General features: G+C 29.3%; 4 protein-coding genes across 4 annotated transcripts; 1 reads left to right on the top strand and 3 right to left on the bottom strand.

Moving 5' to 3' along the window:
* Positions 1 to 602: 602 nt before the first annotated feature.
* Positions 603 to 3,569, bottom strand: LOC116774755 (uncharacterized). Its single transcript, XM_032667501.2, has 3 exons — positions 3,408 to 3,569; positions 2,757 to 3,012; positions 603 to 1,238 (listed from the first exon to the last, which is right to left on the bottom strand). The coding sequence occupies exons 1-3, from the start codon at positions 3,537 to 3,539 to the stop codon at positions 919 to 921; spliced, it is 708 nt and encodes a 235-aa protein (XP_032523392.2). The 5' UTR covers positions 3,540 to 3,569; the 3' UTR covers positions 603 to 918.
* Positions 3,570 to 12,827: 9,258 nt separating this feature from the next.
* Positions 12,828 to 14,004, top strand: LOC116774800 (uncharacterized). Its single transcript, XM_032667560.2, has 3 exons — positions 12,828 to 13,029; positions 13,249 to 13,504; positions 13,594 to 14,004. The coding sequence occupies exons 1-3, from the start codon at positions 12,901 to 12,903 to the stop codon at positions 13,950 to 13,952; spliced, it is 744 nt and encodes a 247-aa protein (XP_032523451.1). The 5' UTR covers positions 12,828 to 12,900; the 3' UTR covers positions 13,953 to 14,004.
* A 3,734-nt stretch (positions 14,005 to 17,738) lies between these two features.
* On the bottom strand, positions 17,739 to 19,541 carry LOC116774925 (uncharacterized). The gene is made up of 3 exons (XM_032667712.2): positions 19,341 to 19,541; positions 18,848 to 19,106; positions 17,739 to 18,288 (listed from the first exon to the last, which is right to left on the bottom strand). The coding sequence occupies exons 1-3, from the start codon at positions 19,473 to 19,475 to the stop codon at positions 17,948 to 17,950; spliced, it is 735 nt and encodes a 244-aa protein (XP_032523603.1). The 5' UTR covers positions 19,476 to 19,541; the 3' UTR covers positions 17,739 to 17,947.
* Positions 19,542 to 19,826: 285 nt separating this feature from the next.
* LOC116774926 (uncharacterized) lies at positions 19,827 to 21,579 on the bottom strand. The gene is made up of 3 exons (XM_032667713.2): positions 21,366 to 21,579; positions 20,775 to 21,027; positions 19,827 to 20,276 (listed from the first exon to the last, which is right to left on the bottom strand). Exons 1-3 carry the CDS (start codon positions 21,495 to 21,497, stop codon positions 19,942 to 19,944), a joined length of 720 nt encoding a protein of 239 aa, XP_032523604.1. The 5' UTR covers positions 21,498 to 21,579; the 3' UTR covers positions 19,827 to 19,941.
* Positions 21,580 to 26,815: the final 5,236 nt, after the last annotated feature.

Raw genomic sequence — 26,815 nt, 5'->3', positions numbered from 1 at the left:
ACAGACAATGTGACAAAATTTCTACGTTAATTATATAAATGTTACGATCTTCATGAATAGTGCATTATCTATGCAAATTAAATCTAGTCTTACTAGATAAATGATGAAAGTATCTAAATTTTAATTTAAATGTTTTTATATAAAATGTGTATTTTGATAATTGTTTATCAGATATGTCCAAAATTAAAATTATACCTCATTTCATAATTTATGTACTTTCCAATCCACCAGGAACCGAATATAAATTAACAACGCGGAATTAAATCATTATTAAATTAAGAATTTCAGTTCTTTGAATAATCATATGAGAAAATTCATATTTTATTAAATAGGAAAGGAAATTTTATAGCTGTAATATAAATCTAATGAAACAAAATTTTATTTGAATGATTTTATTTAAACAAAACTCGTTTTTATGATATTAATATATGAGTGAAACGAAAACGTATTATGACTTACATCCGTATTTATTAATGGTGGGAAATCGAAAAGAATATGACAAAGAAGAGCATCACCTTAAAAATATATATGTAAGATAATTTAAAGTAAGAAAAAAATAATAATAAAATAAACATACACACAAATAAGAGATGTTATAAAAAATATTTTACATAAATAAAAATACATTAAGCATATTTACAAAAGCGACACATAATATATTGAGAGAAATGTAGAACGTATTATTTTATAATACACTATTTTAACATTATAGAAGAATCAAAAAAAAATGTTAAAGCCATTACAACTTAACAATATTTGTACTATATAAAAAACAGGTACATAAAAATACTCCGGTGACGCGAAGACCATAGCCGAGTATGAAGAAGAAATGTTTAAATAATTTAAATAAATTATTAAATTAAACAATAAATTAATGTTCTTTGAGGTCCGAGTAAGACTAAATTGAAAATCTTAGGTTTAGTCGGAGTAGGCGCTGTAAGCTAGATTCTGGGCATCTTGGGATCTCCCCCAGCCCCCGTGACCGCCACCGTGGCTGTAGTGCTCTTCGTGGTGAGGATGAGCGACGACTTCATAGCTCTCATGGTGGTCGTTTTTGGAAAGAAGTTTCTTGAGCAGGAGAAGAGCGGAGGCCAATAAAGCAGCCTTAGCGAGAAGCAGACCCTTGACAGCAGCAAAGGCAATGATTCCAAGGAAGAGAGGGATGAGAGATTGGATCTTAAGGTTCAGGAGAGCGAAGATTGGGATCAACTGCTTCAGCTTCTTCTTCTTGCCACGACCTGTTGAATAAATTCATATTGTTTTAATAATAGTATTTAAAATGAATAGAAATGATTTTATAATTAATTATGTTAAGTCCCAGTTCTAAAATATCAATATTGGTTGGTCGCTGAGAAAGCACTGCAAGAGACACAGTGTAATTTCTAAACCTGTTCATCCATAAACATATAGCGTTAGACCATTGTCCAAAATCTGATTGGAATTCAAAGCACAGATCAAACTAAAATACAAACAAGGGTCCCTTTCATTGTAATTCACTATGTTAGGTTCTGTTTGCATAACAACCTCATTTATCTAGAAAGTGCACCAGGTTGATAAATTTCGAAAGCTTCACCCACATCCATATTCCGTCGAAGAATCCGCCTGGAGCAAGACTTTTACTAGTGTCATTGCGGAAATCTAAAACGAGTTGCAGACATTCCTACAAAAGGTGGAAATTGCAAAAACTTGACTTTATACGCCCGCTTTCAAGACCTCGTTAATGGCAGAGAAATTCCTGCTAGTCTCGTTCACGGTTTTCATACCAAGATCAGGACGAGAGATTTCTAATTCCGTATCTATAATTATAAGTCTTGTGATTTTATAAAAGAAATTAATATGTTGATATCTATGACGAGTGACTTTCCATTTTAAACATCTCGAACTGGTACTCGTTCGCCCAGTTTTTAATTGCGTTTTGGCAAGAGAGAATGTGATTGGCAGAAATTATACGAGCATTTGTTTTATATAACTCCCATGTTATATCACAGACGTTGGTTTTGTATTAGTGCGCTGATGTACATATTGAGCACGTATCTATGTACAGCCTGAGGCCTTCTCACGATTTAACATACCATTGTACTTGTTTATACGATATCAAATTATAGGGTTATTGTATTTTTCACTTTCTCTAAATTGCTCTTCTTATTGATAAAATGATTTATCACATGCAACAAGAGTTTGTTTATAATTAACTTAAAATCGACCTATCTTATAAAATATTATTTTATTTTGTTGAAATAATTAGTAAATATTTTAGAATAAAAAAATATAATGCTATTTTTATCGTTTAATAACTAAGTTTAAATTGAAACGAAGATTGTTCTTTAAAAGCTTATTTTATAACTTCAATTAATTTATTATTTGGTGATATTGGGACTAATATAGAACTTACCAACAACGATGTACTTATAACTTAGTATTTTAAAGTTGCAAGTTATTTCAGAGGGTTATATTTTAAGGCTGCGTATGTATAGAACGGGAAGTTTGGCGAGCTTGTCGTACCGTTAAAGTATTTGCTAGGTTAGCTATTTCTATGCGAGAAAGCGCTGAGATTAACAGATATATGTACGACGTAATTTATTACATGCAAATTAGCAAGTTAGCGCTAGACGTGAATATTTTATATAATTAAAAGTCATCTCATATAATCAGCATTTAAAGAAAATGAAGTAGAAATTTTCTAAAAGTACTGTAATTTTTTGAAATGAATAAAAATATTAGTAGCAAATATTTTAGTCATATAATTTTTTACTAACCTTCTTCAAGGGATCTCTTAACATCATCGACGGTGTCTTTTGGGACCCTGAGTTGGATGACGTGGTTTTCCAGGAAGTCAGCTGCGGCATCCACTAGTCTAGATTCCACTTGGCTCTCTCTCGCTCGTGGTTCTTCAGATAATGGCTCGAAGGATCTTGCGGAACGCGAAGATCCTGTGCTTACTAATGTTACCCCATCGATCAAGTTGATTTCGCGAGCAGATGACAGATTTTCAGCGTATTTCAGTGCTTTTTCCTGTAACAATCGAATAAATATTTTGTGTTAAATTTTTGATATAAATTTTAAGTGATTGTTGAAGTATACCTTATGTATACGCAATAAGGTTTAATTTACATACAACAATAGCTTTAGTTACTATAATATTATCTTAGTCATGAACACTTGACCAACCGTTAAAACGACCTATTGCCGTACCGTAACTGGAAATTAATAGTAGAAGATCTATATAAGAAAAACTTATATATAATTTAATGTGTAAATTTAATGAATAAGTGTTAATTTTATTTGTTTTGTATGAAAATTAAAATAACATTCAATGTATACAGCAATAGTGGCTTTTAAACGAACAGTCCCGTTTCGTTTAAAATTATCAGAAGTAATCATCACAATTCACTAAACACTCAACACACCTTGAGACACAAAGAGACATCTTTCTCCGAACAACTCCTGACGACGCCGATAACAGATCCGACAACATCTTCATCCGTGGGCTTCGCTGCCACTACGGCCACACTAATTAACAGTAATACGAAAGACTTCATTGTCCTGTAGTGGCCCGAGAACTGATACTCCTGTGGGGCACTTTGCCGTTATATATATATGGTCCCCCCCATCCCCCCCACCCCCATCGTAACTAAATTATGTGTGAGTAGCTCAGGGAACGCATAGAACATACTGACGCGACTTTGAAAGTTCGTTGTATTTTCGAAAAAAAAAAAAAACAAAACTATTTACTATATAAATTATTTTCTTCACGTTAATTATACTCTAATTCATATAATTAATTAGATGGCACCATATAATTATTACGATTATAATTTAGAAAATTAGGAACACCCTTCACTGGTAGAGATTAACTTTCGTTTTTTACGGTTTTCGAGTTTCTTAACTATAATAAATGATATGATATATTATAAAATAAAATGTTTAATGGTTGTAATATGTATAATGTAAAGGAATATTATTTACGCTAAGCGGTAAATAGTGATTTTACAGTATTTATATAATTTAATGCGATGAGAAAACTTTTTGCTATCATCACTCACAACCATTAAGCTCTGTGACGGACTAATATTTATTACTTAATCATCAACGTAAGTATAAGTGTGAGTAAAGGAAAGACAAGCACTTAATGTTACTAAACAGCAGTTAAATCTAAACATATATATGTATATTTATATAAATAAGGTAAAATTTCATGATTATTGTTATCTCATCTTAACATTTAAAGACATAAAACAAACTGTTTGCAATACAGCTTAGTCGATATAGGCGAATGGCCCAGTACAAAATAATTATACTACTTGCAAGTGTTTATAAGAACTAAGCCACGCAACGTTACTATGATAAAGGTTTCGTCTGCGAAGTATGCCAAGTGTGCCTCATTTAGATTCCATTCATTGAAGCAGCAATGAAAGTCAAAAATCGTTTTATCGACGAACTAGTGGCCAGAAAAAAACCCATACAGAGATTATAAGATTGATTTGGCTTTGATTGAATGATTGACTACAAAATAAATACTAACATAAAAGATGTTTGAAAATTTTTTTTTCGTTAGAAAAAATTTTTTCGGATTAAGTAAAAGATAATTTTTGTTCAGCTCTTCTTTAACGACCGTTTATATGATTGTGAGTGTTCGTTTGTCTGTCGAGGAAAACTAAGGAGTTCTTTATGTTGTATGTCATATTGTATTTAAATAACTATACCAATCTCCAAACTTCAAAATCGCTAGCATTTATGTGCGGTCAAAAGAAAATATTTATGTACCTTATAAGAATACGAAATGTCTTTACCTAAAACCAGCAGAAAAAAACGCTTGTGTAACTTGGTAATGATTTAGTATGAAAGAGCAGTTTGGGAATCAAATTATAAATATGTTTTCTATTATTGCGTAAGATACACATTTTTCACGGCTCTATATTCTCGGCTCATGCAACTTCATGACGGACGTCCGTTTGATTGTCATGCATGGCATTTCCTGTTTTGTTTTTGAAGAGAAATTTTACAAGTTCAGTGACCATTTTGCAATATTTTCAAGTAATGCATGTCTATAATTTATTTTGTGAGTTTAACACATCCAGGACGATCGATTTTATTTATATCAAGTAAATTAAATGTTGCTTATATAGTATCGAGTAAATGTATTCATATTTTAACTACTAACGGGTTACTTTTATCAATTATGTCTTGGAAAATATAAAAAAATCGTATCGAAAATATAAAACGTTACACAAAATAAGACTTGAAGCGTAATAAATTTTTTTTGAGTATAGAAAGTGTGCAGTAAAAACATTTCTTCAATTAAAATAATTCACTTATCATGCCTTGGAACTGACGAAAAAATAACGCTCAACTATGCCAGATAGTGTAGAATTTTCTCCCGGTCTTATACAAGTACTTACATTCATGTACGAATACGTTTGTATAAATATATATCAATCGATTGCTCGACATATTGTGCTATTCGGGTCGCGACCACAGTGTATATGGGGTTTTAATGCTAAAATGCAATGGAAAGTGGACGAATACTACGTTACGGATACAATAGACGGCAAGAAAACGTATCGGCTATAACAATTCTGTGATTAAATTTATTATTCTCTATACCCGTTAAGAATAATTTCGTTAAACTAGGCTGTTCATAAAATGTCCAAGAGTATAGACGTTTCCGCTAAAAACAATATGAGCTGTTACACTCCAGCACGTGTTTAACGTTTATGATTATAACCGTAACATAAGAACGTGAAGCTTTTAAATTTGAACTTTGTATCTCAATACCATGTAGTTGTAGTTGAGCAATATTGTATAGTTTTTAAAATCGTTAATAGTTATGAAATAAAATTATCAAAACAATATAATTATTTGTATTAATTTAGAATTTTTTTATACAATATATATCTTAATGAATTGTTAGGAATTATTTGACATAAATGAAATTTACGACAGGCTTTATTTTGATAAAATACAATACGTATTTACTCATTTGTATTAATATTTGATTATTTCAATGACAGTCTGAATCTATACAATCAATAACTATTTGTTATTGATTGTATAGATTCTATCTTTAACAGAAGAGCCTAACATATGATTTATTTGACGAAATTAAAAAAAAAATAAATAAAGAAAATATTAGGTATTTCCATTCCACGAGTGTTTGGAGTAGATTATTTATATAAACTTATTATTCGACGATACCAAAAACACTTGTAATTTTAACATATATATGTCTAAGTTTTGTTTTATATAAAAATCATTTTTTTTTATAATATAATAAAATAAAAAGATACTAAATACTAAATAACATGATTGGGCTTCTCGCTTAAAACCCGCCAAGTTTTTGTCATGACGTTATGTATGTAGGTAATAAGAGGATTGAAATAAAACTTGGAGAAATTTTTAGTCATATATATAAATTGAATGATAATATACTTGAGACACGCGAACGAGCAACGGTTAAAATCTTGTTAGTATTAGAGCAGTTCCCAAAACATTACGCGATCACACAGCGGACTGAACTTATTTAAACCTGACTCAATATTTCTTATAATAAAAAAAAAATTATATTTTCTTATAGCGGTCATTTGGCAAAATTATTAATTTATATAAAATTTTAGATGAAACCATGTTTTTAAAAAGTTATAATTTGAAATGAAAATATGTTTAAGCAACTCGGATCACGGACACACGAGATGATAGTAACTATAGTAACAGGCACTCTAATTTGAAAGCATAAGTGATTTAAGAATAAATACATTTTAAATCCTATACACGTATAAAGTTCTTATACCTACAGAAATGGAGATAGCTAAAGAAAAAATTTTGTTTGACTCATTCAAAACCTACAAAGAAAAGATAAGAATGTGACAAGAAAATGATGATGAAAAAAAATTACATTCACGTTATGGAACTTTGATTTTAATGGGTTTAATATTTTATCCAACACATTAATCACAATTAGCCTACACACAATGTAACCACGATTTGATTGCGCATGGAAAAAATCTTGTTTTCACAACAAAAATAACGATTTATTTGATGTGTCGGACCTCTACATGAAAGTCGTTAAATCCGAATGAATCGAACACATGTTTACAAGGAAAGTTAATATTCTCAATCAAACCGACAAATAACATGATTATGGGAACCGCTCATGTTGTTAACTATGAAACAACAATTCAAACATTTTCTTTATTATATAGAATTATAAGTCTATTATTGTATTATAATATCATGTGTATTACTAAACTCTGAGCTAAGTACGAGTTTATCTTTAACTTGAAGTACTTCAGTTTAAAATATACTTTATTATGTATTTTTTCAATCTGTATAAATAAACCTCCAGTTTTAAATACATTATTTAATAGTACAGAACATTAGAATACAAACAAGAATTTTATGTACCGGTAAGCTTAAAACCCAATGAAAAAAATACAATACAAGAAAGATATTGGAACGGTAAAATTAAATATTAACGAATTATAAGAAAGAAGTTGATTTATTAAAGATTTAATTACTACCTTTATTACAATGATTTTTGTCAAACTTGTGTGAGAGTAGTTTTATTAAAGATGGTTGTTGTATGATAGAAGCTAATTTATCAAGTCACTGGCTCAAAACGGCATTTGTTTTATATATTTAAAGCATGAGCAGGTTACAAGCGTAAGCACGATTATATTAATATAGCAATCAATATTTTAGTGGCTCGATAATCAAAACTGCTAACATATGCAATACATATATATATATATAATACAATAGGCAGTCTGCCAATTATAACCGGAATGACAATCTTTGAATAATGTTTATACCCTTTTTTTATAATATACTATGCTATACCTTATAATAAAACTATTATCTTTTATTTGGCTATTTTTAGGGAGCTGAGTCTTTGATTAAAGTCAACTTGCACTTATTTAATGGTTTTTCTAAACTTAATCATTTTAAATAAGTTTCCCTTTAAATCAGTTAAAGGGAAATTTAATTTAAAGTAATTAAAACTTTAAGGTCAGTCCATTACTGTCCCAAGTCTAGACTGCACCTAGACTCATTCGAATATCGCTGACAGTAAGTAAGAACAAAAAATAAAGATTTTCCGTCACTTGAAATATGCTTTCAAATTCTGTGTGTTGGAAAGACTAGCGTATGTTTTCTTTGAAATCATTCTAAAAATTCCGAAAAACTCTGGTTCAGTGGCCAAAAATATTATATTTTGTGATTCCGTAGGAATAAATAGATAAGTTTAGGACCTATTACTTTTAAAGTTTAAGGGTTACGACTTTAGTTTTCTTATTCTCATTTATCGATAAATTATTTCGTGTTTAATCGTGTATATAAGGATCATCCTTGATAAATGTCCCGATCATTTTGGTTAATGAACACTTTTATATTGTTATTGCACGATTCAACATTGAAATGCATTCCAGGCTAATAATAGCAAAACATTTTTAATGCGACTTTGCTAATCTAAACCTACAGGAACTTTGATAGAATAACTTACCTTTAAAAAATAAATATAATCTAAAAAATATTGCTTCATATATACTTTTTTCTTTTCTTTCTAAGAATTATTTTAACATACATTTTTAAGAAAACATATTTAGAAAAGATTTATTTACTAGAATAAAGATTTATTTAATATAATAAATGTCTGTAGGTAAGGAAATAAGTCTTATTGCATAAATTTTCTTATTAATAAAAAAGGAAAATATTTCGAAAGAAGCTAAATACTAATATTCTGTATTGTTGATAAGATATCAAGTTTAAGTTCTAAAAATAAACGTCAGATGGCAGCAGTTTGTTTAAACAGAAATGAAATAATTTGAAAATACATGTTTTGCTATTCTGATGTGTATCCTAAATAGAATAACTTGTTATGCTTATAAATAATAATAAGGTGTCTAGATGTCGTGTCGCTAGTAAGAGTAGTTTGGAATCTTTTTGTCATTATTCCTATCTTCTTCATCTCTTCATCAGCAAGTTTTGGAATATCGCGACCACAACAATGATTTCAAAGAATTTTGAATGCACTTGCCTACAATCTTTATTCTACACCAGAAACAGTATAACAAGAAAACATGATTTTCATTTCTTCCTTAATTTAGTAGTTCTTATAATCTAAAACGTTTAAAATAAGGTCTCAAAAAATATACTCAAGAAATTTTTGCTTTACTTTGGTTATAAAAAAATCATTTAATTTTTGCCTTATGAGTTGTTAGCAATAAAAAAATTGTATAGCCCATTTTTAAATAATAAGTATTTTATATTTATTATAAAAAAAAATTTTTTTATTATTCATTTACACAGTAAAATTTTTATAATAAAGATATTATTGAAACAACAAGACATCTCCTTATGAACATGGCAATTCACCAAAGTCGAAATTACAGATTAAGAATGTTAAGAAAGAAATAAAAATTCTAGTACCGTGAGTGTTTAAACATATTATATATTTCATTATAGAGATTATACACATTAAATACATCTTCGTTTTAATGCAAGCACAGAATAATAGAAAGTGATGCAAATATTACTTACTTTGCCACGCCACACCTAACTCCGGAATTTCTGAACGCAACATTCAGTGACATTCCATATACAAAAAATTCATAATAAACCTAAGAAATAAAAATATATTTTTTTTAATAGCAACATTAATAAATGAATCGCTTTTAAAACATTTTTAAATGATTGCAATTCCACTGCTAGCTGCTACCTTTTGTGATTCATTGGCCAAGGCACGCATAAATTAAATTAGGTATATTATTAGATAAAAAAACAATTAAAAATGTTAAGTATAATACAAATTATATTTTAGTTTAGCTTGAATGCTCAAAACAAAATTTTTGCACGTGCAAGACATTTTTGTTACAGTCTCGTTAAATATTCTCCTTACGTAGGTATGGCATGCGGTGCGTAAACGAAACGTCTGCCGTTCAAAAATTCAATTGCTTTGAGTAACTCTAAGGCAGCAATATTTTTTATTAGGTTCTTTTTTTTTACTATTTGATACGTAGATTTTTTTAATATAAACGTAATTAATTAAATAATGTCATATAGGTTTTAATTAAAATTGATTGACTGTTTGTCACGTTTTGCATATATGCCGCGATATGTGTAAATAAAATAAAATCGTAGTTTTATTGAAAACGTATGCAATAATCGTATTAAAACAATATTCTTTTAAACGATGAAATAGAACCTCAAAATAATACTTTAATTTAGAGAAATTACAGACATACAAAAATATAGTGTTTGAAAAACGAAAGATTTAAAATCAAAGCAATACATTTTTTTTTACTTTTGGGGGTGTATTTTCTTTGTAATAGATATGTCGCTTTGTTTCCTCGCGTCTCCTTTTGAAGTTATTTTTATTTGATCGACTTAGTTAACTATTTAACGTTAACGAGTTTAATGAGATCGCGTTTCATTTAAAAATTGAGATTTGTCTTTGTTCATTAACCTCATGTTTTTAAATATTTATCAGAAGTTTAAATGAGAATAAATATTTCTTAAAAGATTTCAAATCTCGTTCAAATTCTCGTTAGAAATTTATATTTTTAATATCCTTATTCGAAGTCGTGTGCTTCATCAGACTGTGTTTTCACTTATACTGGAAAGACGAACAATTTAACGAGATTGTAAAAAGTTATGTCTTTTACGGCTGTTACTATTATGTTACGGTACTTATTTTTTATATATCATAAGTATTATGTTCTATAAAATTAATTATTCTTACGACTTTATACATTTAAATAATATATTTTATACATTTCATTCTTGTATTGCCATATTAAAATATCTGTTCATTATTTTTTTTCGTAATATTTTTGTAATAATAGCTCGAACGCGGAGTTTTCAAAAATTCAAACAACAAACGATACGTCTGCAGATTCTTTCGTATCTTAAAATATTCATATAATAACGTAGCAGTACCGTTACACCGATGAAATATATATTTTGTCATATAATTAGTTTTGAAAGCGAATATTAAAGAATCAAACCAGCAGTCAATCGAAAGTAAAAATTAAGAAAATGAAAGTTCGGTCTCGTTTAGCGAGTATATATTACATGGAAGAGTATTAAAAATCGGACGTGTCGTGAGATGTCGTTTAGATTCAATGATTTTGAATGTGGACAATATTTTTAAAATTTTATTGATTTATATTTTATATTATTTTTTATTCTATCGTAATTATTTTTATTAAAACCTACGTACTATAGTACAACAGTTTCAGTTATGAAAATGTATAATTGAGTCTGGAAATTATGTCTTTTCCTAATAACACTATTATTATTTTATCACCAAAACACCAAAACTATCAGTTTTTTTATTCATTATTATTATTACACAAAGTATACCTAGTTTTATCTTTAAGTGACGTTTTTTATACGTTAATTCGCAATTCTGACTCTCGTTAGTAAAACACCTCTTATACAAAAATTTAAGTAATTTTTATAATCAAAACTATTATATAAGTACATACATAGACACACATACACACACACACACACACACATATATATATAATAAACTTTTGAGCCTCCTAAGAGTAAAAAGTGGCACAGTTTTGACCGTATCAAAATCGTGTCGTGATATCTAAAGCTCTCTAACAGACAATCTGAATTTTCCATATCGAATAGCTCACACGTGTTTTACGTACACATGTAAAATACAAATCATATATCAAATGTACCGAGTAATCGATTTAATAACAGACAGCTTTCACTGCTTATTTATATCAGACTAAAAAAATTATAAATATGAGCTTATTTTTGTTTTCTCGTTAAGATGATGAACCAAAGTTATTGATGATAACGAAGCTGTATTCTGCGCGTGCTTGTCAAACATTATTATAGTATAAGTATTGCAGTAACTAAGTAACAGATTCTCAATAACATATTTAAAGTACCCACGAAGCTTGATCGAACAAACGGATTACACTATTTTGGTTTTGTACCATAGTACTCAGTTCGAAGATGATAAACAAATCTTTGAAAATTAATGGAAAAATGCTAAAATTAAATAAAATAAAAAAATATAATATATTTTATTTTTAAGGATTTTCACTCAAACTAATAAAATTCAATCATTAAATTGACTAAGCAAAAACGAATTGAACACTTCTTACACGCTTTTGGTATCACAAATTGTATTGTTAACAACATTTTTATAAAAATAACGTTGCAATTCTTACTTATAAAATTTCCCAAAACCAAATTTTTCAAATTCTCTAAGGTTACGAAAGATTTCTGAAATTAAAACTGAACAGTAATAATTTAGAATTTCATATAATTGTATCTAATAATGAGTATGATGCTGACACTTAATGATTGCGTATTCCAAAGGGTTTGTATATAGTCATTGCATTACAAGTTCTAGTATTGTTAAGTTAAGGTCAAAGCTGTGGCTTAGAACACCAGCTCTAACAGATTATACCGAGTTAGAACGTGAAAGTGATTTCTATAGATCAGATTTCATATTACATATTAATATAATTTAATAAAACGAATACCAATTTCTGTTATAGAAAGTCTTAAATTATTATTTTAATAATCAAATCACAGCGTAAGCCTAATGAAAAATATAAATAAATATTAATAATTGAAAACGCTTTCACCATATTCATATCTGACATAACTTCTCGTTTTCGAACGCAAAGAAAACGCCCAAAAATCAACAAATATGTACAAAGTAAACTCATTTGCATAAACATTAGGGTCCGAGATGAATTCGATATATTTTTAACCTAGATGAGAGTTTTGTATCACACTGATAGATAACCGAGTAGAGGGAGGGAGAATGATAAAACTGTAAGGCAGCGTGCGGACCACAGCAAACCTATTCGAATCGCGAAATAAGACCAACAAATTAAAAAAATATACAAAAAAAAAATTAATAAAATGAAGGTGGCCGTCTTTGTACTTCTTGCTCTCGGAGCCCTCGCTCGTGCTGATGACAGTGACAATACTCTGGAAACAGCAATCAATTTCGTCAAGGACTGCAGAGGCGATTACATTTTGTGTGTTAAGGTCCATAATTTTATTATTATAGTGAAAGTGAAGTGAGAATGGAAGGTGGCAGTGACCGGTTGAGTTTCAAGCGGCTTTAAAACAGGATAATTTCATATAATTTCATCCCGACAGGTGGATTTAAATTACAACCGCAACCGTTAGCGTACCTTTCTTTGATACAGCCGCTACATTAATTTTATTTTATCGTGTAATAAAGGTAATAATTTTGTCTTACAGGAGAAATTATTGAGGATCGTTGACAATTTGAGGGCTGCCCGCAGCGTTGCGATCGCTGAAGGTGTTGTTTTGAAAGGAGAGCCAGATGTGAGAGCTGGAAAAAAACTTGACACCTTACCTGTGGACCCTACTGCCAGAGATGCTGAAGTTAACTACAGACTTGTGGATGGAGTCGTCAGCCTTTTCGAAACTCACGCTCTCGAGGTTAAAATGAACCAAGCCGATAAAGAGGAAATGCAGCGATCTCTCGAAGAAGGTCAGAAAATTGTGGAAAATTGTTTTTAGATATTAGTCACAATTGAAATAAATGTATTTTTGACATATCCACAATAAAATCTTTTTCAGGCCGTGGAAAGAAGAAGGGAGGAAGTGGTCTTGGTGCCATAATTGGGCTGCTAGGTGCTAAGGTGCTCCTTGGAAAACTTTTCATAGTGAAGCTTATCGCCCTTAAGGCTTTAGCCACCGCTAAGATTGCCCTCGTACTTGCCGTCATTTTATTCGTCGCTTGGTGCCTGAAACAGGAACACACCAAAACAACCTATGAAGTCGTGCCCCACCACCATGAGAGCCACCCTGTTCACATCGATCACTTGTCCCACGATGTCAGTCATGGGCATGGATTTTCGGGCTACGGATCTGACTGGAACAAAAACATTGACGACGCCCAGAATTTGGCTTACGGCGCCTACGCCCCTCACAAGTAAATCATCAGAGAGTATGGTGACTTAGTGAATGTACAAAGATTATTTATTTATTTATTTATTTATTTAACTTATGATAATAAATTATTCCCAATAAATGTTTTGTTTATAAAAGTTGTTTTCATTTAAGTGAAATGTTTGAGTAAAATATGTTATTACACTAGAAAACAGTTTCACCGTGAGAAAGCATGTTTTCCGTGTATCATGTTACAAAATATAAATAAGAAAGTAAGTTGTATCAACCCAATTCGATAATAACCATGGAACGAGTTTAAAATTTGGTGCTATCACAAATTAATTTAAAATGTTTACATTCCAAAGACATTTTTTTTTTAATTTTATAGCATTTAACAATGTCTAGAATTGTTAGAAAGCAAATGCTTATGGCACACCAATATGTCAACCTTAAAATATGAATGTAGCATATTAATAAAAAAAAATAGTATTCATCCTTGCATAATAAAAATTCAGTCTCGTTGACCATTAGACAGCTAGATCTGGTTTGAATTGAGTGAAAGTTTCTGACCGGGTAATACATAAATAAGTTTGATTTTTTAATATATACTATTATATATCTTATACTTATATGTCAAAATGATTAGATTTATCAAACTCTTGTCTCACACGAAAGTCTGTGATATATTGAAATAAATTGTTAATTTAGGCCATGACATCTACAAATAGATTGCCATATACTAAGTTAACTTGTGTTAATTTTTTGCTCAGTTCAAATATTTCCTATGAACTTTAAATATTATGAAGAAATTCAACCAAGTTTTATACTTATTTTGTTCCCTAATTGAATAAGATTAAGGTTATATCTATGGATAAGTTGTCAGATATTTCTGTTAGCTTTATTCCCATAAACTTATGTAAATTTTCAAAACAAGTTACACTCTCTCTTTGTTTATTTTATGTATGTTCTACATTTTTATACCAGCCGATTATTAGACGGTCAAGAACTTCGCATACCGGAAAGAAAACCCGTTTAAACTTGTCTGTTCAGATGTTTTAACCATAAAAATAAAAATACCCATCACAGAGGAGTACACGAAAATCGAGTTGAAATAATATTAGCTTAGATATATAGGTATAACGTGTTTTTGCTGTTTACTTATAAGCATAATGAATTCTTGAATTTTCAGGTCATCCCTTCCGATAACTATTTTATGCTATTTAATTTTTTTCAGATTTCTCCTACAGAATTTAATTTAATTTTACTACAGCTGGGGCAGAGTGCATCTCAAATAACGTTACTGGTGATGTCAATGATAGCACTAAATAAGACTGAATGAAAAGTGAACAGAAGTTCTTTAAAAAAAAAAAGTATTATAATTTCACAGCTAATAAAGATATATTTTTTTTAATAAAGATATTTTTAACTAATTAATTATTTAATGACAGCTAAAATTAATCTTTTACCTTTATGTTTCATTAAATATTAAATGAAAAATATAATCACTCGAAGTGTGACAACTATAATTTAATAAAATTTTTTTTTGCTTATTCGTTATTATTGTGGGTTTTATAAATAGTTTAACTGTGTGAGATTAAAAGTGACAGTTAGTAAAAACGGTTAAAAAAATATGTTTATCGTTAAACTGGTTTGTTTAGCTTCGTTAAAGGCTGTGCTTTCTAAGGCTATGGCGTTGTTTTGTAAACGTATATCTACATCAAGTGGTTAGTTTGGCTGTGTAGGATTTTGTTATTCCATTTTTTACGTACCACTACGTCTTTTAGTTAAATTAAGTAGGTAAATAATGACTGACTGAATTTTTTTTTAATTTTTAATTGATTTCTGAAATTATGTTAATATTATAATTTATACTATTCTTACATGACATTGTAACAAATAAGTTGTGATGAGAGTTATTATTTGTGATTTAATTACAAAAATGATTGTTTATTGTATAAGAAAAAATATATATTTTTATTGTATACTATATAACATAGGACTAATAACAGGAAATGAAACTTAAAAAAATAGTATTTTAAGTTTAGGTAATACCTAACTCTGAAAAGAGTCAATGTTGATTAGAAGTAAAATCTTATAAAGATTAGACCTTTACATGGCATCCGCAATATTATTTTTAATACTATCCAGCTACAACAAAGATTTGCTACAGATTTTATGCCAGGCGTTTTTATTAAAAAGTTTCAAGTATTCGTTTGTTAGTATTAATGCCAACAAGACTTGCGTTCTATTGACCCAATAACAATAATTTAAGTTTATTAAAATTCCTTTGCCCTGTTCTAAAAGATTTCTGTATGACCAAATAAACAAAAATCATTATTCCCTCAATAATATTATAATCATACTGACAGTATTCAATTTCTTTCGTATATCAGTTATCATGTATGGGACATAACTCAATCACAATGAGGCGGACGTCAAACAGCTTTGACAGAGATCCAATCGTGTGATAAAAGAAAAAGGCAGAACATAATCCATCTGGTTTCGTAGACTCGCCTTAACCGCATCAGTCAATAACGATTTCCGTCTCATCTTAATGGTTTTCTGTTAAATTATGTGAGAGAAAAAGAGATTTAATTCTTTTAATTAAGTTCAGATTGCTTTTTGTGTGGAGTACAAACATTCAGATATAGATTCTAGTATATATTAAAGATATAAAAAAGTAAAACGAAAAAAAGATAGATTAGATCAGAATTTAATAACTTAGTCAAAAGTAATTATTTAATAGAATTGTGAAAAATAATTAAATTTTTATTTATGTAATGTTTTTTGCCTTTACATAATTAAAAATGCTTTATGTGGTTTTGTCCTGAACTAAAGATTGCTGTTATATCCTCGGATTGATTTTAAGGAACATCCCTACGTTTTGGATGAAAAAAAAGAATTTAACGTGCTTTAGAGTTAAGAGCAAACATTGCTCTTAATTCTAACATGTTCAACCTAGTTTTTATTCAAACATATTTTTAATTTAAATATTTTTATTAGTAACAACATTAGTTATAATATTAAAAAAAAACTTTTGTTGATTAGTTATGTGTATAAAGTATAAAAATACATGTGGTTTAAGGCATTCATACAAAATTATTAACTTTATTACTTATAATGTCAAAAAAAGCCGTAAAAGAATGATTACTTCCCAAATAACGATAAAACTGAATGTTTTTACTTCGATAATATACATATATTTTTTTGATTTTTTTTTTGATTTTTATTCACCAATAAAATACTATTTTGGTGAATCACAGTAGTGATTATTAGTAAATAAGCCTGTTTTATTGTATATTTTCGTGTTCTCAAAATATTCCTCTATAACATTCATCTACGGGTAGGTACATAAAGAATTTTTTGTTGTAAACTACTGAAACCATTTGAGTTTTCGTACTGTTTCTATTACAAAACCGTTTTGCGATTAATAAATAAATCTATTTAACTAAACCAACAATTTTTTTTTTTATTTAATTATAGAAACATGTTTAAAATTATTATAAATATCATTTGAATATTTAGGGGAGCAAAATAAATACAAAAAGTTTTTTTTTATGCATTTTTATTGTAAGACTATTAAATGTTTCAAATTATGCGGGCATTCATAAATAATTTAAGCACTCACGACACTCAAGAAATAATAACAAAAAATAACAAAAAAATAACAAAAACAAGAGATCATAACGGTATCGATATATAGAGTTTGAATAATATAAAATACAATACATAGAAAATATATAGACAGTTTGAAAATATAATCTGAATTGTATATATAAAGAAATTTACTATTTATAAATATACTATTAATAAATACATATATTTACCATACATAAACATTTAACTACATATAAATAACGTAACAGGTAAAAAAATATAAAATAATATCACATATATACATATAAAAATATCAGAAAAGTAAATAAAATAATTAAGAAATAAATAATAGGCAAAAACAAACAAAACACGAGACGTCGTATACACTCACACTAATAAATTATCATTCATAATAAATAGAGATTTTTCATTAACTTAAAACTAATTACTGTTGGTATGCGGAGTAAGCCAAGCTATTGGCTTCGTTCCTTGACCGGGACCAGCCTCCTTCCCATCCGGCAGATGGATGACCATGTTCTTCATGAGCTACCCATCCGTGCTCTTCTTGAGCATGCTTTTTGGCTAGAAGGGCCTTGACTATAGCAATCACCTTCGCAATGAAGGCTATCTTAGCCAAAAGGGCAATTTTGAAGACAGATGCAGCGATAACTAAGAGGGCTATTACAACGAGAGCGATAGCTTTGGCTTTAGCTAAGATTGCGAGAGGGATCAGAAGTTTGAGTTTCTTTTTCAGTTGCTTCTTCTTCTTGCCACGGCCTTCTTCAGCTATAATTAATAATAATAATATATAATAAAATAATAAATCTTCTCCCTTCATGCATAGTTTTCTTTTGATAATCGGACATTGCATTAGCTTACTTGTTAATAATAATTAATGGTTGCTGTATAATAATTTTGTTTATAAGAATGCAGAAACGTAAAGATTACTTGTGATTTATCATCTGTGTGAACGTGATGGATTTAAAATCGGGACCGCATACAAAATGCCACTTCGGAACAAGAATATAAAATAATAATTAGCGGGAAGTCTTTGAAACAAAAAAAAATATGGAGAGATTTTAAAATTCGAAAACCAGTATCTTTGACATACTTTACAACGTTTCCATGTTGCATTTCACTCTTACGTAATAAAATTATATTTAACAGTGTTTGAAGAATATGTACTTTTAATGCTACTTTTATATATTAGTTTAGTTTTATGTTTTAGACATGACAAAAAAAGGCCATTACTAATAACTTTAATGTTAAAGCTTGTTACTAGTTGGCCATATCCTTAACAAAAAAGATATTAAGTTTTATGAGAAAACTGTAATATTTTTCGTACCTTCATTGAAGGACCTAGATTCATCATCCTCGTCGTCGTCTGAGCCAGCAAAGCTAAATTCCAATTCGCTTTTTTGAAGCAGATCAGATGTGCTGTCCCAAAGACGTTCAGTCAGCTGTTTGTTTCTAGCTTCTGGGTCGCTTGAAAGAGCTTCAAAACTCCTGGCTTCTTTAGGTCCATTGTTGTAAAGAGTAACACCGTCAATGATATTCAATTTACGGACGGTACCAAGTCGCTCTGCAGCCTTGAGTGCGTGTTCCTGCCAATGAAATATTATTTAATAAATAACAAAATTTTTAAGGCAATCAATTGTAATCTATAAATTATTACATTATAAAATTTTTATAAGTTAAGTTTCTATTAAATTTTATGACAGTAATTCTAATCTATTGAGTAATTTAATATTTTCTTAATGTTTATTCGTTAACATTTCATTTATTATATCACCATCACTCATTGCACTTTGGGTAGTAATTTATCAATAATTAATTACCTTTAAGCACACATTCAAATCACTGTTCATGCAATTCACAAAATTTTGAGCAACCAAACGAAACACTGAATCTTCTTGAGACACTGGAACTGAGCTCACTACAGCCACTGCACTCAAAAATATAATAAACTTCATTTTTCTTTTATTCTTGTACCACGTACTCAAGCGAAGCAAATTCGACTGTGTTGATTTCTGGATTGGTAACAGTTTTTTATCTAAAATGTCCCCACTCTCGATTTCCTCGTATTAACATTTTAAAGTAATCGATGCCTTGTAGAGCCGCAGAAGACATTATGCCATAGTGTGTGACATAGTTATTTTTTCATTAATATTAATTTTGTAGGATAGAGCACTGGTATCTTCTTTCATTTGAGAGTTTTATGCCAAAGGTAACCAGGCCATTATAAAACTAATTTAAACTATAGTAATCACATATGATATAAAAACATCTAAATTTATTAGGGAGTAAATAAAATGATAGGATTATTTTATGGTTTTATTACTGTCATAAATTAAATAAATAAGACTGAGGTACTCGGCAACACACACATTCAATAATAAATATTTCACACACATTTTTTCAACTCATATGAAGTCAAATTTAAGATAATTGACCAGCATAAGCCATGTTCTGGGCATCATTGACTTTCCTACTCCAACCCTGAGCTGGTTCGTAGGAGTAGCCAGGGTGTTCTTCAGGATGATGTGGAGCATAATTTATAGCTCCGCCCGATGAACCAGAATTGTTCTTGGCCAAAAGTTTCCTTATCAGAGTAAAAGCATTCATAGCGAATGCAATCTTTCCTAGAAAGACGGCCTTGATTGCCACAAAAGCGATAACTCCAAGGAACAAGGGAATAAGAGCAGCGAGTTTCAACTTCAGGAGAAGAAGGAGAGGAAGGATCTTCTTGATCTTCTTCTTCTTCTTGCCACGACCTATAAAATAACATCATTATGTTTATTAATTTATGCAATATACATAATCCCTATTTACCTCCACTTATAAAACATTTTATGTTAAATGTATTTTGTTTAGTATTTGAACAAATATATAACTATATATTGTATAAGCAAAGAACTTTGAAGTGCATAACTAGTAACCTAAGACCCTTTAGATGTCAAACAATGTATATAGGTATAGGAGAAAGCTAGCATTGTTTTACAAGTGTTACGTTTTAAGGTACGTTGTAGAGGAATATTCACTTCACGGATGTAGTGTGCTAGGTGAATATCGTTTTCTAAGTCTAATTTACTATTGATATTCAAATATTCACATAGGCTTACCAGTCTAAAGGTTTGCGAAAGTATTTTACAAGAAAAAATCAAAACTTAGGTCCCTAAAATTTAAGGTGCAATTAAACAATTGAGTTTTTAAGAAGCTTGTTAAAGAAATATTAAGCTCAGGTATTTATGTAATAAAATGTTTTTTATTACCTTCCTCGTCCAAGTCCCTGGCTTCACCGGAATCTTCAGACAGACGTAACTGAAGTACATGATTATCGAGGAAGTCTCCAACATTGGTGGCTATTCTCTCCTCAATTTGAACTTCTCTAGTCTTGGGGTCTTCGGAAAGTTGTTCAAAACTGCGTGCAGATCGAGCTGATCCGGTATTGATAAGGGACATGCCTTCAAATATATTCAAATCCTTGCTGATAGACAGTTTTTCGGTGAATTTCAATGCCTTTTCCTATAACAAATATGAGAAGATCTTTTGAAACATAAGCAATATTATTATAGCTTAATTTAAGCCACGAAAAATTTATTTAACTCTAATAACACAATATTGTAACATATATGGAGGCTCTATTATGTTGAAACTTTGTTTTTCTGTATCCTGTATTTTATAACAAACGGATCTATACCGAAACAAGAAAATTTGATATATGTATGTTTTTTTATATTTAGAGAGAATGCTGTTCTAAATGTATGTAATATTTTATTTGTAGCCGTAATTTAAATTTATATCACTTGATGTAACCTATAGTTATCACGAACACTTCACTTAAAACACTCATCACTATTCACCTTCAAGCATAGCGAAGTATCCTTGTCTATGCATTCCGAAACAGCACCAAGCAAATTTTCTTCTATACCGCGTTCCACTGGATTACAATACACTGTTGCCACGAAGGCAAGAAAAACTATATTTTTCCACATTTTGGTATGATTTTTTTTACCAAGCAAGATACTTGAAGTGCAGATGCTTGGTTCGATATGATGTCTTCCCAAAATTGTGATGGAATATATCCTTAGGCCCCCACTACAGGTTTGGCAAAATGACGTAAAGAGTGTGTACTGTTTGACGCCGACGCTTACGCTAAATGATGGCGTCGTAAGCACCGTACATAAGGATAAGTAGAAAAATAAATATTGAATGTTAGAAAGCGAAGTTTGTCCACATACAGACATACACACATATATGTTAGTGCAAATGAAATGAAAGAAAAAGTGTGATTGTTTGAATTTTCGTATACACGTACTAAACATCATAAAGAATTTTCATGCGAAATTGTATCGTTTCAACACCATATAAAGGCCTGAATGGCTTGCATCAATTAATCCAGCATTGCCAACCGCAAGTGCTGTACCCAAGACATTAAGAACAATGTGCTAAATCATTTTATGATAATTTGTAATATCTCCTCAAATAATCAAGTACATTCCGTTGTAAACGTAAAATAATGTAGGGTCATATTTAAAAATAATTTTTAATATATATTTTTTAATTATTGAAAATAGAAAAAAAAAATAAAGTGAAATTTGTTTGTTCACTCTTGAATGAAACTCGTCTAATTTGACTTGTAGCTATTTTTTAATTCGTAAAATTTGAGGTCACGATAGACTGAGACAAAACCGGTAAGGACAGCAGTAGTCCGGAAACTTTCTGTCTCCAAATAATTTTAACCTATGTTATGTTACACCTGTATTGAGTAAAGATTAAGTTAAAAAGTAAGCAAGACAAGCTTTTCCAATTCGTCAATTACGAGTAAAAAATATTTTGACAACATGACTTTATATTCGTAAAGTTTTCATCACTATAGTGACATCTACAATGGTAATACTTTAAATTTTAATTATATCTAAAGTATATTTTAAGTTATCTTATAAGAATTTGAGGCCTACACAATGAGATTAGTAAAAATTTTCATAAATTTTAGCGACACACATACTGTCGGAAACATTTATTGGACGACATAAATTACGGACACAGTCTTATGAAAAATGTGATTTAAAAAGAATTTATTTTTTAATTTCTATTAAAGGGATTATCATTTTTTTACATTTGAGCATCCTTATTAAAGTACTTTTAATATTTAAACTGCAGTTAAGGGTTTAACTAAATCCATTATTATTGAGATAGTTATATAAAATTGATATATATAATGATAGATTTTACTTCCGAATCTATTAAAACGAGTTAATTTATGTGAAACGAAAGTGGTCATTCGGGATATCGGATATTTCCTTGGTTTAAAACATAGCTTTAAATTACGCGAATGATGTAAGATTACCAGAAATACTTTGAAGTTGATTGAATGAACGTAAAATGCCTTCGTTGTTTTAATAATAAATCATTAATTATTACCATAAAGTTATTTATTTTTAATACAATGTAAAGATCAACAAATTTTCTAGGTTGAAAACAACTAAGAGATTGAATTCACTGGAATGTATAATAAAAGTTATCGAGATATTTACAAATTCTTAGATATTTTTGCGACTTTCACTTTTAATTATGTTATCTGAAGTACCTTAATTTAGGTGATTTAAGATCATCTCACGACCATCAATGTATTTAATATAGACAAAAATTTTACTTATTTTTTGATAATAATAAATTCATCTCATAAAGTGCTTAACGGATTTAAAAATTATGGTAAATTATGGAAGTAAGGAATTAATTAAAACATTTTTTTTTTTTTAGTAAAGGTGGCTTAGCTTTGTCTAACTATTGTATTCAAAATAGGTGATCAATATAATGTTTTTGTATAATTAATTGTTTTTTTTTACTAATTAACTTATTATTTGTTAAACATCTCATCGTCAAAACCTGAAGCGATAGAATATAAGTTCAACCTATGATATAATCAATTAGTAGTGAAATTTGTATATCGAATATAAAACTCGAAAATTATATTCTATGAATGAAAAAGTAAATTTTATTATAACAATCTACAAGCGGTGAGGTGCACATGACAAAAAACACAACGAACTGAGTCAAGTTCATAGACAAACCGTGGCAATGAATTATTATAAAACGATTAAGTAATGCCATAAGTGTATATTGCAATCGTAACGAGTGCTGCATTAAGTGAAAGTGCCGCGTGATTCTCACTCAATTCAACTTTCGGGGTCAGACATTTTGGGAATGACGCAATCCGTCTCACGATGGGAAAGATTTATAACATTCAGTTAAAGGACTTCGTTCGATTTATAGTAGAAGAGAGATAACTTGTTTGTCGTTTTATTCGATTAATTTAATCAAATTTATTTGATATTATGTCAGTGATACAGCAAATTGAATAGGGGTGAAACAATAGTCAAAAACCTTACTTCACTGGACCTATTTAAAACGATAAAGCCAAGAGAATAGAAGACTGTGATTTGCCAACGTATTTGGAGCACATCAATTATAATAAACTATTAATATACCGTTCCACACAAAGACACCGTCTGTCATACTTGTTAGAAAAATTTAGAAAATAATTAAGAAAGAAGGTTACCGTCCTCATTCGTTTTAACCTTAGCTTTCTATTTAAAGGGACTTTTAAAAGTTATCTGACAAGTAGATAACACATTCGACGCTTACGTGTGAGATATCACATAGAAAAGTATTGTGAGCATTTTTGTTTCTTGTTTTATATATCGATACATGAAAAAAAGAGAGTGAATACGCTAAAATTAATATTTACAGTTAGGAGTTTATTCATTATTATAGTTTATGTAACCTAAATATAGTATATTTTGCTGCATTAAAACATGCGACTATTTGAATTAAGTCTCCAAAGTGTTCTTAATAAGTAAATCCGCGATTCACAACCAGTCATTCATACTTCAGCTTCAAAGTGAGTGTCCGTTCTGTTACGTACAAACGATGCCTACACGAGACAGCTTGTCTCATTTGTAAAGAAACTTTATTTAACGATAAATAATTATAATTTGTTTTTTTTTTATTTTTATTAAGTAATGTTCTAAATATGTCAGTATTTAATACTAGATATGATATGAAAATATGATACATTTAAACAAGAGTGAACAAACTATTTTTAAAAATATTTAAAATATAATATTGTTATTCTATTCCATTTGTATTTTATATTAAATAAAAATTTCTATAAAATCATAACAAAAAAATAAGGTTGATTTGAATGTATAATTTCAGGCGGAACTACAGAATATTATGTTAATGGACAGTGTTAAGAATTATAAATGTTAGCATCACGCCTTTACTACGTAATGTAAGGTTTCGTAAAGACATTCCATTGAGAAGAAAGTGCGTGATGAGTCAACTTGGCTACAAGTCCGACCTTGAAGGCAACGGGAAATGTGAAACCACACTTGACGATTTCAAAAAATATCAGGTTGTTATACTGCATTTTTTTGTTATACATTTTTAAGTTTAAACCTTTTAATGATAATGAGATCTAAGACTTTCGCCAGTTTTATTCGTTTAAATGAAACTAATATATTTCGGACATACTACGCGGATTTTATTATTTTAAAACTACATAATCCCGACGTTTCTGATTCCATTTCCTTTTTAATGATTTTTAGAGATAGGATTCTTAACTAATTTTTGTTTTTCAATAGGCTTTTGTAAATAGTAATTACCGTTATAGCTTGATTAGCAAGGTGTAGGTGACGCAAAACCTGTAGGTTCATATTCTTTTGTAGGTTGATATTTTATTATTTTAGATTATATTTGAATTTAAAACGAGGAACGTCAGATTGTTAGTGACATACTTATTAAAAATAGGAATTCTAATCATACATACTGTCTGTAATTGTTACGTATGAGTAATATTTTTCTTAACTTTATTAAATAGCAATCGGTGTTTTAAAACTCATGTAGTGTGGTTAAACTGAAACGCAATGGGTGCGGCCTTAAGAACTTTCGAGTTGCCTCTTTAGCGGTACCTTAGTGGACCACACACTGTAAATAAGTTCCAAATCATTATAATCCTTATTGTCATTAAATAAATGATAATTTACGCTGCTCTACATCATAGTTTATAGTCGGAAGTTGAGTGCAGAAAGCAGATAGAATAGAAGCGGAATAGAAGCAGATTTGAGTCAAATATTCTATAGGAAATTTTGCTAATTATGTTTAAAACAAACATTAATTTTTTTTATTCAATTACTATTTGTAGAGATCCTAGAGCTTTAATGGTATAGAACTCAAGCTTATATGGGCTCATTGGATGAGAGTTAGTGGAGGAACCCTATCTAATATGCTTTATTATTTTATAAGCCTTCCTCACACTGCAATGTAAAAAATTGTAGGTGACAAAATGAATTCATCGCCTGAAGAATGTGGATTGAATAAAAGATAACCTTCGTTGATGTACCTCTATCTTATATGGGATTAAAATTAAATGTTAATAGAAAATTATTTTTTGTAGTAATATCATCAAAGTAGACTTTTATTTGGGTCCCTTCGTCTTTTCTCTTTGGCTTAATGTTAGGTCTATATCATTAAAATAAGAAAATAAACATCATGATCACTCTAAAAGTCAGACAAAATTAAGGCAATTACATGAAAAAAGATATGCACAAAATTAAATTGAAAACTGCAATTTAATAACCTTCTCCTTTTTCTAACAAAAAATATGAAATATCTTTAAAAATAATCAGTCACTATACAATACTAACATTGTTAGTAAAATGTATATCTATTTAACAAGCTTGTATTTAAGGACTATGAATAGCCAATATAACTACTATGTTAAACCTCAACTTAGCATACCACATCTCTCAAAAGCCTCTTTGTATACGCGTGAAACTTCGCATAAAATATAAGGTTTCTATGCTAAAGATGTTGGTTTGTTGATTGACAATAAAGACGTTCGTTTGATATGAAACTATATATATATATATATTTATAGTTATCTTTAGTACCTTTAAGCGAACTAGAGTATTAGTATTTATAAATAGTGTATTTTTGAAACACCAAAAACGCCTCCTTGAGTTTCAATTCGTGTTATCCATTGAAAGAAAGTTTTGTTATTTAACATCGATGTTTAACAAACGTTACGTAATGCAACATTTTGTAACTTTTACTGAAATAAATTATATGAAATAAAATTTGAATACCAACTGACGAAGCGTACGTGAAAATTATTGTAATGTAAGATATTATTTAAATGAGAAATAAATGAATAATATATCGTTTGCGTATTTTCGAGTTTCGAAAACTTACCTCCGTGTGAACAATAATGATAATGTTACGTGTATTATGTGTGTCAAAACATGTT

Source organism: Danaus plexippus, chromosome 23 (assembly GCF_018135715.1).
Source record: "Danaus plexippus chromosome 23, MEX_DaPlex, whole genome shotgun sequence".
Taxonomy (NCBI): domain Eukaryota; kingdom Metazoa; phylum Arthropoda; class Insecta; order Lepidoptera; family Nymphalidae; genus Danaus; species Danaus plexippus.
This window is presented reverse-complemented; position numbering and strand designations above follow the sequence as displayed.